The sequence below is a fragment of the Lytechinus pictus genome, chromosome 10 (genome assembly GCF_037042905.1).
Source record: "Lytechinus pictus isolate F3 Inbred chromosome 10, Lp3.0, whole genome shotgun sequence".
NCBI classification, from domain to species: domain Eukaryota; kingdom Metazoa; phylum Echinodermata; class Echinoidea; order Temnopleuroida; family Toxopneustidae; genus Lytechinus; species Lytechinus pictus.
The window spans coordinates 10,959,870-10,975,153 of NC_087254.1; the positions used below are offsets into that span (position 1 = coordinate 10,959,870).

General features: G+C 36.7%; 1 protein-coding gene across 2 annotated transcripts in view; it reads right to left on the reverse strand.

Annotated features, from left to right (window-relative positions):
* The window catches only part of LOC129269094 (B9 domain-containing protein 1-like), a 20,121-nt gene continuing 4,837 nt past the window's right edge, over nucleotides 1–15,284 (reverse strand). The window contains exons 5-8 of one of the 2 annotated variants that reach the window (XR_010294792.1): nucleotides 11,744–11,806; nucleotides 4,156–4,223; nucleotides 592–3,147; nucleotides 47–384 (exon numbers count right to left, since the gene is read on the reverse strand). Coding sequence is in view for 1 of the 2 variants with exons in the window: in XM_064105323.1 (XP_063961393.1) it covers nucleotides 2,957–3,147; nucleotides 4,156–4,223; nucleotides 11,744–11,806 (322 nt within the window). In the remaining variant the exon portion in view is untranslated. Of the gene's footprint in view, nucleotides 3,148–4,155; nucleotides 4,224–11,743; nucleotides 11,807–15,284 lie in introns of both variants that reach the window. The other variant, XM_064105323.1, reaches the window with a different exon arrangement.

A 15,284-nucleotide genomic window follows, 5' to 3' on the forward strand; every position in this document is an offset into this window, starting at 1 on the left:
CATTATTCAAATATTCATTTATTTATCTACATGTATTTATTTATTTACTTACAGATATTTAAAATTTATTTTATTATTTTATTAACTATTACTTTTTTTTTTTTTTTGGGGGGGGGGGGTGGGGGAACTATACAACATCATACTGCAAATGCATGTAAGGGAGTGTTCCTGTGACCAAAAGCACCCCACCCACCATTAGAGTGTCAGGAGTGGTAACAGAAAACTTGTTGGAAATGTACAAAATAAAGATGTTTTTGCAATCAAACACCACTTTGAATAGTCTCACCACCACTCACTGTACACAATGCAGATCAGCTTCCGAAGAAGCCACGCCCACACTGTCACACCAACGAAACTGACTTGGGACCGAATAAAGCTTAATTACTTTATATTGAATGGCATATGCCATTGGTCAATTTTGAGTGCAACTGAGCCAGCAAACTTTGGTCCGGTGAACAATAACATGGATTTGCAATCCAGGGCCCCTGTATTACAAAGATTGATTCGATCAATCTCAATTATACAACTCCCAAGAATGTTCTGTAAACTGATTGGTCCAAATCGGATCACATGATATTCAGCGAATTGCACTATCGCATCCAAAATGCACTATCCTGCACTCTGACGTCAGAGTGCAGGATGGTGCGAGTTCTGGAATTATCTAGAATTATCTAGAATTTAGACAAAATATAGTATTTGGGGCAATTCAGTAACATGGGTGAAGGAAGGTTGTATAAAACAAACAATACACACATTCTTGTGCATAGATAGAGGACCTAAATAATGAACTCTCTGCTCGACTCGCAAAATGCACATACCGCACTCGGTCCTTCGGACCTCGGTGCGGTATATCCATTGGCTCTTCTCGCACATTGTTCATTATTTGGCCCTGCATGCACGGGCTTACATGCATTATTCGTATACTATATGGAAATCCACCATTGTCATAATATTCCTACCAAAATTTTGCACAAAGTTCTTTTGTAAACAAAGAGGAGCACATCAAATTGTCAAGACAACAATGAATGTATTAGTATACATCATATCTAGAAAATATTTTGAACAAATTTGCATTTTAGATGTTAATGTCGTTGCTGGCCATCCACAGTTGTGGTTGATTGGATCAATCGCAACTCTTTGTAAGACAGAACCCAGGAATACACTTGGACCTGGTATTGAAATGCATGGTGTTAACATGTGTTTGGAAAATTGCCAAAGCAGAAACTCTTTCTTACTCATCATACAAGAAGTGTTGCTGATAAAATGAAAAATATGAATGTCACTTTGAATATTGCATTACATATATCCATGACACAAAATTGTGACTTTCAGGGGAGCATGTAACAGTTACCATAGCAACTGTGCTTTTCAGCCAAACTCAAGGAAACTTCTCAACTAGTTGGACAAAATAATCTTGACGAAACTCTCTCTAGGTAAGACGAAACTCTCTCTAGGTTGATATAGGTCCAGGGTTTGCCTATCATTTCTTAGAGCCCCGTACCAAACAAAAGCTCATTATCGGAAAAATGATAGAATTGGTATCAATTATGAGGCATTACTAAATAGGTTTCATTTCCTTGAGGTGGATCGGATTTCTAGACAACAAGAAGTTATTTATTTCTTGGCGCCTGGATGTACGCTAGCCAAGCATTCAGTCAGATCATTGAGAAATAGGAGAATTAAATAGGTCGACATTTGAATCATCAGATCATACAGCTGGTATTACCTACTGAACTTGAAACAAAAGTTAAATTTCATTGGAAAGGGTATCCGTATACTATATGGAAATCCACCATTGTCATAATATTCCTACCAAAATTTTGCACAAAGTTCTTTTGTAAACAAAGAGGAGCACATCAAATTGTCAAGACAACAATGAATGTATTTGTATACATCATATCTACAAAATATTTTGAACAAATTTGCATTTTAGATGTTAATGTCGTTGCTGGCCATCTGTGGTAAACAAATGGGGAGCATTTCATGCAATAAAGACCCCGTTCTCACTATACTTTCTTAAACTAGTTTACTGGAAACCGGTTCAGGACACCGGTTTGGGAACATCGCTTTGCTAGCGTTCCCATTTGATCACCCAAAAGTGGTTTTCAAGACCAGTTCACATAAAGTGGTCTTGTTGCTACGGAACTCTCAGTAGGGTTACGTGTGTTGTGCAAAATTTGAAACGGCAACGTAGACATTCTACACACAGTGTGTGGGGTAGCGCGCTCAAAATGTGCGAAGATCACTTCCTGAAGAATGGCTGTGACCTCACTGACGCTAAAACCAGTTTAACGAGGCAAAGTGATCTTGAAAACTTCATCGCGAAGCGGTTTTCCAAACTGCTTTGGAAGCTCACTTCCAAGGCCGCTTGGACTGTTCTCATTATTACACATTAAACTCGTTTCAGGACCGTAAAAATAGTCCATGATTTTCACCAAATATTAATGTAAGCTACAGAAATCTGTGCATCTAATATGTCAGTAAAAATCACTCACTAATCTTATAGATTAATCTCCAGAAGAGCAAGTCAAATACACCGCAAGCGACTGTGAATTTATGAGATAATTTATGAGGGACTATAAATTACACTTCATTTTTTTCTTCAAAACATCCCTAAGTTACTTGTAAAATCATTGTTCACTTAACAAACGGCTTTGAGAAACAGTCTCCTAACCCTACCTGACCATTCATGAGATATCCACATATGTATGTAGCAGTAACATGGTCCATCATTGGCAACAGAAGTTCATGCTTGTTATCAAAGAACAATATTTATCTTGTTTCGGCAAGCAATCCGGCCCAATTTAAGATGAGCCCTGTCATTCACATAATTGTGCACATTTGAGCCAACTCAACCAAATTTGGACATGGCTGACCTGAAGTATCAAAAGGTTCTTCAGTCATCACAATATGTGACCTCTGTGACCTTCAACTTTGCGACCCCGGTCGAGCCCTGTCATGAATGGTCTCCACCCTGGTTGGACGAGGGTTCCGCCGCGGCTCCCGCTCCCGGCGCGGAACTGTTTGGTAGACCCGCATTGGGCGTGGTCATGCTAGCGGGCGTGGCATCGTATCCGAGCTTCTTCATGTCCCTGGTGATGATGTTGAACTGGCACTTGATGCTGCCCTGGGATCGGACTCGGGTTACTGCGGGCAAGACAAGGAAGGAGAGGACAAGAGAGAGAGTGAGTGAGCATGAGGAATGTGTAGAAGGAGAGATAGAGAGAAGTGAAAGTGGGAGAGAGAAAGAAAGGGAGAGGGAGAGAGAAGGGAAGAGGGGGAAAGTGAGAGAGAGAGGCAGAGGGTGGGAGGCAAAAAGCATAGGGTATAAATAAGGAGATGGCGAAAGACACAAGAGGGAGCATGAAAGTGGGGAATGTGTGAGAGGAAAAGAGAGAATTGAAAGAAAAAGGTAAAACAGAAAGAGATGGAAGAAATGCTTCTTGTTTAAGACACACTTCTAATAGATACATGTATATGACTTCAAGTCCAAGACAAAAGTCATGATTGCTTGATATCTGGCCTGTGAGGTTAATTCAAACTAGATACATGTACATATATGACTTCAAGACAAGTCATGATTGCTTGAAATCTGGCCGGTGGGGTTAATTCAAGCTAGAAGACAGGTCATGCATCATTCACAGAAGCTTTCCCGTAATCCCCTGTTTAGTCTTTGATGAAAGTAAGGACTGGCAATGGATTTCTGAAAGACAGATGCAGATGAAAGACCCCACCCCCCTTGCTATAGACTTTTGGTATAATTTTGTATTTCAGGCAGGCAGGTAAAATATGACATCATTTCTGGGCCTGAGTGATAATACTAGGTGTTTTTTTTTTTTTTGGGGGGGGGGGTGCTTGCCAGTGATTTTCTATATATTTATTATCTAAATTGTCTTGATGAATAAACATATAAAGTATGAAATTATGGAAAACTGGTCATTATTAAGCTGATAAGGCCTGATCAATGACAGATGTTGTAACATACATGGATATTTGGAGAACGATGCAAAATGGTTTACACAAATAGAAATCCAACTTCACAAAACTTGCAGTATGTACACTTGTATCACATACAAGAACTTCAGTATTTTTCAACAGTTTTTGGTAAAAATCAGCAAAGACAAACTTCATGAAATGCTGCCTTTCTAATCTTACCTTCTCTTCCCTCTCCTCTGGCTACGACATTAGTATCAACATACTCAGGTCTCCGCCCCATAAACCACCTAAGGAAATAAGAAACAATTGAAAAGGCATATACAATTCAATAATTGTGTCATGCACATGAATTCTATGATAAAATGTACACTGCTCTTGCAGATGGAAAAAAAAAACAACCTTGAAACAAATTATGTCTCACTGTGGTTTTAACAAAATTTGATTAAAGACAAGGGTTCACGTTTCTGATAGGAAAAAAATTGTTTCTTGAAAGTTTAAAGTTAACTGAAATTACATTTAGTAATAGTCCATCACCTATAAATGTGTACATGTAAGTTTTATGAAATATAGACAGATGATTGTTATTCCTTTTTTTTAAATGAAATGGTATCTATGAACAAAAAACATGATGTATTTTCCTTTTTTGCAAAAAACGTACTAAATACTGCAAAAATACAATGGTTGCATTTCTGTGATTAACACAACCCTTTGATTGCTTACTTAGTAATATTAACACAAAAATGAAATACAACCATCAAATACAGGGTTTGGATTTTACTGTTTAATATTTCAATGAAGTGCTTAAAGCAAGATGGCAGTGTTATTATTGGTGCCTGAAAATGACAAGAAAATCAATTGTTCCATGGATATATGTATTTCAAATGATGTGATATTGAATCATATTCACAGATTAAGTGATCAAACTGGTGCTGCATGTACATTCAAAGTGGCTGTTGTATTGTTGCCTGACATTATTCTTTACATAATGGAAATTATGTAAGTATGGTAGCCCCAAAAGCCAAATTTCATTTTATATTTTATTTCATTTTTTGTTCAGTTTCAAGTTGGTACTCCTCAAAGCTCATGCACTTTTTGAACAGCTCAGAAGATGCAACAGTTCCCCAGGTACTGAAGAAATCCAATACCCCCTTCACTAAATATGCAAACTATAAACATGTACAATGAATACACATCAACCTTTTACAGCCTAGCCATGACATTACAAAACAACCACCCAAAAACAACCTCCAAAACATACTCGAAGAAAATAGCTGGTACATCTGACAGTACTTGAACTGCACAAGCAGTTGAAGGATACACGCGATCGGTCAAGAACTTTTATTTTGTATCACCCTGTACGTGATCCCTTGTAAAAACAAAATGCAAGGAGTCATTTCATGGGTAGACAAAAATGGAGTTGTGGTGTTGGGACACTGAACATCCATGACTTCCCACAGAATTATGATAATGGAGCCATCCACACAAAACACAAACGTAAAGCAGGGCTCCACACTAACCTTTTTTCTACTGGTCCGACCTGCTCATGTCGGACTAGTAGATACCAAGTTTTACCATATTTTACAGGTCCAAACATAACGTTTACCGGTCCCCCAAAATAAAGAAACACATAAAAAAAAAGACTGAATTTATTTTGCCCCCCCCCTTTCCAAAAAAAAACCCATACAAACAGTACACATACAAACACACACTCACAATAAAATTCATGAGAGCCATTTCTTAATTTTGGATAACCATTTTTTTTAATGCAGAGCCATTTTTAAGATTTAGAAAATATCAATTGCATCTTTTTTTTACCAGTCATGTCGGCCCAGTAAATCTGGATATTTTTGAAAAGTTACTGGCCCGACAGCAATTTTGACTGATCTGGGACTGTCGGACTAGTGTTGCGCGCTGGGTAAAGATTTCAGTAATCATTATCATGGAGGTTACTGAATTCCCAATGACATTGAGGTTGAAAAAAAAGTAATATTAATTCTGAAAACAAACAAATAAACACACACTGTCTTGCATGCTTGTAATTAATATAAACAAAGCAAAGTTGTGATTGTAAACAGTAATCATTGAACAATGAACATTGATATTAAAGGGGAAGTTCGCCCTGAACTCCTGAGGAAAAGTTTGTTGTAAAAATAGCAGAAAAAATTATTGCCTAAGGTTTGAGAAGAATCTATCAAAGAATGAAAAAGTTATTAGAATTTTAATTTGATTTGTGATGTCATATGCGAGCAGCTTTCCTACATATCGAATGATATACATGTAGGTTATAAAATAATGATGTTTCATGTTGCTTAGCACACCAGCTTAATTGAAGAAGTGTCTTCTCCTGAGCATTTTGATAACTAGTTTATCAAAATCGGTCCGCTGCCCCAAAAAATACTTTGGTCACATGGGACCACTCCCCATAGAAAATGTGTATGTATTTTTTGACATATGTAACTTTTTTTTGCGATAAAAATCCACTGCGCAAAGTTTTTTGATCGCGCCTCCCAATGACTTGTTACTTTCAAATCTTGTGCAACTTTTGAGACCAAATTCACGACACCCCTGTTCACTGTTTCAAAGTTACGCAACATTACATAAGTGAATGTCACTTATGTCAGGCCCAAAACGTGATTCCATGTACAAATTTCATATGTAGCCAAAATTAGAAAATCATCATGTTTCATTATTTTTAACTTTTACTTATTAACAGCAATTGATTTAATATCATTTATGACTGAAATATAGTATCACAAAATTTTGATATTTTTTTAATGACAAAAATCCAATTTGTTATATTATAATATTCAGAAAACATTTCACCCTTCTCTTTATTCTCTTTTCTTTTTCTTGGTCGTGAAAAGCACCCCCATCTATACATCACCGATGATACATGTACAATACATGCTCTTGTACACGTACATACATGTATAATAAAAAGTGATCTACCTGATTAAGAACCTGACACCCTCTTTAATTGAGCAATAAAAGATGAAATGAGATGAGGGTTGATTGTACAGAATAGAATAACAGAATAATGAAGTATGTAATCTATTCCTGCATGTTCTTCATTATTGAACTCCATGAAGGTGATATTCTTGCCACCATATTCGCCATATTTTATGAGCGGATCAAATCATCAACACATGTTGATCCACGAACTTTACTCCAGATTGGTAACATGAATACATTGCATTAATGAAAAGGGATGGATGAACAAATAGAAGTAAAAAATTGCTTCTTTCCGAATTACATTTTCTGAGTGTTATGTGCAAGATCCTACAAGTTCTACACAAAATTAAAGTCTTAAGCTACTAATAATAAGGGTTCGTCTTGCGTCATGTTTGAGAGTGCTTTTCGGCCAGTAGAGCAGTCAGCGTACATGTAGCAGCATCAAACATACAGAGACATCATTGCTCATAAAAGTAGAATACCGTAAGTTTCAATGGTCAGTAGCTAGCCATGGCTACATGAATTTTCTTTCGTCATTATCTTTATATGAAAGACTAAGTTTGAAATTCCTGTATGAGTTTGCAATCATGATTACAATGGTAGCTGGAAAAGGTATTTTAATTTCAAATCCTGGACAAAACCATGTGGGTTTTTTTTTAATTAACATCCAACACATCAAAAAAAAAAAAATTATGTCTTGCAAATCTTCATCTGCCAACATGTGTGCAAAATTTCATGATCATTACTAAGATTAAGAAGCACTATAAATGCAGACTGCCTCATCAACCACATGCCGATTTTAATACATCCCTTTCAAAAACTCCTTTGGTAGGGGTATAATTAATGTATCCACTTTACTTCATTTGCTACCCTACATGTATACAGCTTTTTATATTCAAAGTGTTATCTTTCACTTTGTTTTGACAATGAAGAAATATACAGGTTGAAATACGATACTCCATTGTTTACTATGAAAATGAGGGGTGGGTATGGGTAGGTTAATGACGCAGGTACTACAATACTCCAGCCTACATGTAGGTGTGTTCTATGTACATAAAACGCAACTAAAAAAATTAAGCACAAGTCCCTTATGGGCGCATTACATTGGTTAAAAATCAAGTTGCGACTGTTTTTTTTTTATAGTTGCGTTTGATCGAGACTCTTTCTGCAACCGGACCCTGTTGTCACTTTTGGTAGTCTGCAGGCACAGACCCTTGGCTCATAATGCAGAGTCTGAATTTGTGAGACTAGAATCACTACATGTATGTACTGTGGCTAGCTCTACTTTGACAGTCTCTTCAGAGTCTAGTCTTCACTCTAGACCTGTTATTGGTTGAAGTGTCAAACACAAGTCTGTGCCTGCAGACTAGTCATCCCTAGCCTAAGTTTTCATAATACATGTACTGTACATCAAGTGAAACCAACCCAAATAGAGATTTCAGGGCCCCGTCTTCCAAAGACTTGCAATTGATCCAATCAATCATAACTATGGAAAGCCACGAATGTCAAAATATGAAATGCACCTTTGTTCAAAATATTTTCATATTAAGTATGATGTATTCATACATCCATGGTTTTCTTGAAAATTCAGAGTGCTTCTTTTTGTTTACAAAGGACATTTTTTACTTTCTTGTAGAAAATATTATGACAATACTGGATTTTCATAGAATTGCAATTGATTGGATCAATCGTAACTCTTTGTAAGACGGGGCCCTGATCCCATTAACATGTGATCAATTGCAAGGTTTGGACAGGGATTCTGATTACTAGTAGTTGATTGTTGTTGTTTATGTTGTTTTGTTGAATGTTCATAATTTCGAACATTCAACATTGCTTTTATTCACAACCAAGGCTACGTGTAGCTCACGTACATGTATATATTTTTCTGAGTTAGTGATCGTACATGTAAGTGTGGTCAGTTTTCAGCTAAGACTTCATGATTTCAGAAAGATAAGTTTATGTTAATGTACCAGATCTAGATCTATGATAACGGGGTGACAATTAACCTTGATTTTAAAGACTTTCTTACAAAATAATTGTTTGCTGCAACTACATTCTATTACCTTCAAGACTAGCTGTTTATAACAAAGTGTTTGTCGGTATGCTCCTCTTCTAAACTTTATACAGCCACATTTCAAAATGGCCTTTCAAGGAAAAAATCTAAAGTCATATCAAACCATCCCGATTGACCACATACACGGATGACCCCCACATGGAGCTTCATTAGAGATACCATAGAATCTCAAATTACCGCACAATATAAACTATCAATCTGCTGGTAGCCTTCCAGTGACAAAAGGAAGCAACTATAAGTAATGAGAAAAGGTGTCCTTGCTTTAAATGGATATATATATAGACAGTTAATTGCTTTTGAAAAATTTAGATTAAAAAAATTGGGGGCTATGTGACTGCGACTCCTTTATTATCATGCAGAACAAGAAAATATAGAGAATATCCCTCATCAAGAAAAAGGTCAGTTAAAAAAATTGGGAGTTGCTTCCTTTTTGTCATGGGAAGGCAGTGTATTATATGGTTTATATAAATGTAGGTTTATATTTTTACCATGTACTAGCATTTCAGTTCAGGGAATCACGTACGATCTGGAGCTAAAGTCTGAAATCATTTCTCATTCAGAAAAATTGTTCCTTGGTCTGTTCATACATACATGTACAAATGGGAAAACCCTATATTTTCCTAATTTACCTGTACAGGAACAATTTCCTGTCTCAAAATTACCGGTACATTTTCGTTTGTGAACACAGTGGCAAGCAATGGCTTAACTACCAAACAATATGCCAGAGGGTAGTGATTGTAATCTGTGTACCTTATAGATTATAGTGGTCCTCAATGTTCAATGCAATGTATAACTTCAATTTTTTAGCAATTCATTTTCTTTTAAAAGTGGTAGTGAACTATTTTGTACTTGCGAAAATTCATGTATGTTATAAAAAGTGTCATTTCGTTTACTGTTTATATCCATTTGAATTGGAAACACATGCTTTTTTCAGGCTTTTGGCTATGACACATTTTTTCTTTTTAATAAACCATATTTTGAGAGATATGATGAAGAAGGAAAGCAATAAGGTTGGTCTAAATTAGGAGGATGCTTGAGACAGAAAGAAGTAAAAGGAGGTAGTATCATCATAGCACAAGAGTAAATAACCCTTCATCAGGGGGAAAATGCTGACTGAAATAAATGTTGAATTGAATAGTTGTTGAATATGTTCAATTATCACCCGTATCAGACATCTGAGCTGGTCATTAACAAAGTCGTATTGCCCTACATTTTCTGAATATCAGGAAAGGATAGGTATATTGTTTGTATTTTCCTCGGTCTCAATGCGTGTATTGACTTTGCACGCAGAGACGACGCAAAATATACCTTTGTATTTTCCCTGGTCTCACATCCGGGCATTTGAGGATGCGAATGAAGTGATACGCTTCATAATGTTCCGCGCACCAACGATCTACGTCATAATAAAGACAACGCTGGATCTGGGCGCTTGAAATTACGTCATAATGGTAAAGTGCAGAGCCTAGACACTGATATTATCATGACACAACAGAACTCTATTCTTAAAAGATATCACTGTTATCATGATTTTTGCTCTAGATATCTTATTTGGATGATAATAAAAATATTGACTGCCCTTCTTTCGGGGAACATCAAATATATTGCCCTTAAAAGACCCATATTGCCCTCGTCTAAAGACTCGGGCCAATATGATTCTTTTGCTGGCAATATATTTGATGTTCCCCTCAAGACCAGTCAATATTATATAATTATCACCCGTATCAGACATCTGAGCTGGTCATTTACAAAACCATATTTCCCTGTATTTTATTATTATCAGGAAGGGATAGGTATATTGTTTGTATTTTCCTCGGTCTCAATGCGCGTATTGACTTTGCATGCAGAGACGACGCAAAATATACCTTTGTATTTTCACTGGTCTCACATCCGGGCCTTTGAGGATGCGAATGAAGTGATACGCTTCAAAATGTTCCGCGCACCAACGATCTACGTCATAATAAAGACAACGCTGGATCTGGGCGCTTGAAATTACGTCATAATGGTAAAGTGCATAGCCTAGACACTGATATTATCATGACACAACAGAACTCTATTCTTAAAAGATATCACTGTTATCATGATTTTTGCTCTAGATATCTGATTTGGATGATAATAAAAATATTGACTGCCCTTCTTTCGGGGAACATCAAATATATTGCCCTTAAAAGACCCATATTTCCCTCGTCTAAAGACTCGAGCCAATATGATTCTTTTGCTGGCAATATATTTGATGTTCCCCTCAAGATCAGTCAATATTATATAAATATTATACAAAAATGACTTTAATTCCACTATGGATATGTACAACACGTGTTTATTGTCTGCATAATGCAGAATAACTGCATTAGACACGCCAGTACTTGCATTAATGTACATGTATCAATATCCATGCCAACATTTACATCCTTGACGAGATTGACCTGCAGTACAACAAAATTCATACAGGACATGATGTGAATGTCCTTATTATTAAATTTGGTCAACAATGAAAGCAGCAGAGAATGTGATTGGTTGATGGAAGAAAACCAATGAAATACACTCTTGATTTTGCCACGAGAGGGCTCACTTCAATCTCTCTGTTAGGATGATAGTTGAGTGTAGACCTATCCATTGATGTTATGGCACCAGCATCTTAGATGCCGAAGCCATTGCCTTGCATTCATCGGGATCAGTAGCTGGCGCATCTCTGACAACTCTTTTAATGCATATTCCTATATCCTCTGAGGGAGGGCGCTATGAGATTATGGCATAGGGTAAGTAAAATGTTTCTTGCTGACTTACCCTAAGAATTTCTGGAACCTTGACGAGGCTTCTGGCACAAACATCGGGACTACCCTTGAATGTCTGTAACAGAAAAAAAAACAAAGAATACTGGTCGTTACAATAAAATCATCCATAAAATTTAATTGAATGACGTAAGGTCAATCTATAAACGGTTAAGACCATTGAAACTGATAGCAACATAAAAATCATGTCGTAAACCGCGCATCTCCTTCAACCACATGCAAGGGTCAGTAGTAGATTCTTCTATTTTTAAAAATAAGGATTAAATGTCATTTTTATTTGTGGTTTGTGTACATTATGCAGGGATGCCAGTCATTTTCAATCACTGGGGCTGAAATATAGCCAGAATGTATTACACCCCGGATGATATAAAGCCTGAAAAGGCCTTAAAGGAAACCAAACCCCAAGAAGAGAATCAATCTTATTGGAAAGAGTAAAATGAGAGGAACAATTTAAAACAAGTTTCATCAAAATCGGTTATGAAATAAGCAAGTTGTGGACGTTTAAAAAGTCTTGTTGTACTTTCTATGGGGATCCTCTAATTGGCAAACGTGCTTCAAAATGGCTGTTTTTGTGGACAACTATCCATTTGTTTTCTTTACAAATTTTCAGATTTTCCCCTTTATTTTACATATTTCACATTATCTCCTCCTGACCTTGACATATGTGGTGTGAATTATATTTTCCTATGACATATGTTGTGCTCAGAAGGAGGCAAGGTGCAATTTAAAACAAGTGGAATGCCTCTGGCCGTCTCACCTGCATCACGCGATTCAATATAGCAGCAGTGCTGATTTTGAAAACTACTATAACTCGCACAAGATGTTCAGTGATACTTGGTTACTCTTATTTCCACGTTTTATGAACTAGACCAATACACTTATAGAGATATGATGGCAATTCAACAAATACCCCCAACGTGGCCAAAGTTCTTTGACCTTACATGACCTTTGACCTTGATCATGTGACCTGAAACTCGCACAGGATGTTCAGTGATACTTGATTACTATTATGTCCAAGTTTTATGAACTAGACCAACACACTTTCAAATTTATGGCTGTAATTCAACAAATACCCCAATTTGGCCAAAGTTCATTGACCCTAAATGACCTTTGACCTTGATCATGTGACCTGAAACTTGCACAGGATGTTCAGTAATACTTGATTACTATTATGTCCAAGTTTCATGAATCAGATCCATAAACTTTCAAAGTTATGATGGTAATTCAACAGATACCCCCAATTCGGCCAAAGTTCATTGACCCTAAATGAACTTTGACCTTGGTCATGTGACGTGAAACTCATGCAGGATGTTCAGTGATACTTGATTAACTTTATGTATAAGTTTCATGAACTAGGTCCATATATTTTCTAAGTTATGACATTTCAAAAACGTAACCTTAGGTTAAGATTTTGATGTTGATTCCCCCAACATGGTCTAAGTTCATTGACCCTAAATGACCTTTGACCTTGGTCATGTGACATGAAACTCAGGCAGGATGTTCAGTAATACTTGATTAACCTTATGGCCAAGTTTCATGAACTAGGTCCATATACTTTCTAAGTTATGCTGTCATTTCAAAAACTTAACCTCAGGTTAAGATTTGGTGTTGACGCCGCCGCCGCCGTCGCCGTCGGAAAAGCGGCGCCTATAGTCTCACTCTGCTATGCAGGTGAGACAAAAAATGAGGAAAATCTGAAAATTTGTGTACTAAACAAGTGGAGAGTTGTCCACAAATCAGCCATTTTGAAGTACGTTTGCCAATTTGAGGATCCCCATAGACAGTACCACAAGAGTTTTCAAAATTCCATAACTCGCTTATTCTATAACCGTTTTTGATCAAACAACTTTTAGATTGCTCCTCTCATTTTTTCTTTCTGATAGGATAGATTTTCTCCTTGTAATTTGGTTTCCTTTAAAAAGGGGGAAGTCAGGGCCTGAAATTAGGCAAAAGCCTTAAGACTGGCATCTCTGTTTAAGACTTTAGTGAATAGTAGCATCAGCAACAATTTTGCTTTGTTTGTACTCACATTAACCTAGCCATGTTCATGGCTCACCATAAACATACCTCACACAAATACAAAATTATCACCAAAAAAAATCTAACCTGGGACTCGTTTCATACAGATTTCAAACTGAGGTAACTTTGTCCTAATGACAAAGACATGGTAACTGGGCTCAGCAGAACACCACAATCAAGGTTTCCAAATAGAAAAATAGATAAACAAATAATTTAATGTAAAAATGTTAACTAATAAACAAACAAATAAATGAAACAAGTGGAACGCCTATGGCAGTCTCGCCTGCATTACGCAATTTAATATAGCAGCAGTGCTAACTTTGAAAACTACTATAAAATAATCATTCACAAAAACATCATTCATATAATGACATAATACCACGTTCATTGACCATAAATGACATTTGAACAGAGACTTAAGACTGTCAACTACACCCATGTCCACATTTCATTCACTCTATCCATAAACTTTCAAAGTTATGATGGCACTTCAACAATTACCCCAACATGGCCTAAGTTTATTGACCTTAACTGACCTTTGACTTGGTTTTGTGACCTGAAACTCACAGGGGATGTTCAGTGATGCTTGATTACTCTTATATCCCAAGTTTTATGAACTAGATCCATAAACTTTCAGTTAGGATGGTAATTCAACAAATACCCCCAACACGGCCAAAGTTCATTGACCTTTAATGACCTTTGACCATGGTCATGTGACCTGAAACTCGTACAGGATGTTCAGTGATACTTGATTACTCTTATGTCCAAGTTTTATGAACTAGATCCGTAAACTTTCAGAGCTAGGATGGTAATTTAACATATACCCCCAACACGGCCAAAGTTCATTGACCTTAAATGACCATTGACCATGGTCATGTGACCTGAAACTCGCACAGGATATTCAGTGGTACTTGATTAACCTAATGTCCAAGTTTCATGAACTAAATCCATACATTTTCAAAGTTATGATGGTAATTCAACAAATACCCCCAACTTGGCCAAAGTTCATTGACCCTAAATGACCTTTGACCTTGGTCATGTGACCTAAAACTCAGGCAGGATGATCACTAATACTTGATTAACCTTATGTCCAAGTTTCATGGACTAGATCCATAAATTTTCAAAGTTATGATAGTAATTCAACAAATACCCCCAACTTGACCAAAGTTCATTGACCCTAAATGACCTTTGACCTTGGTCACGCGACCTGAAACTCGAGCAGGATGTTCACTAATACTTGATTAACCTTATGCCCAAGTTTCATGAACTAGGTCCATATACTTTCTAAGTTATGATGTCATTTCAAAAACTTAACCTTCGGTTAAGATTTTGAAATAATTTTCCCAACATGGTCTAAGTTCATTGACCCTAAATGACCTTTGACCTTGGTCATGTGACCTGAAACTCAGGCAGGATGTTCAGTAATACTTGATTAACCTTATGTCTAAGTTTCATGAACTAGGTCCATATACTTTCTAAGTTATGATGTCATTTCAAAAACTTAACCTTAGGTTAAG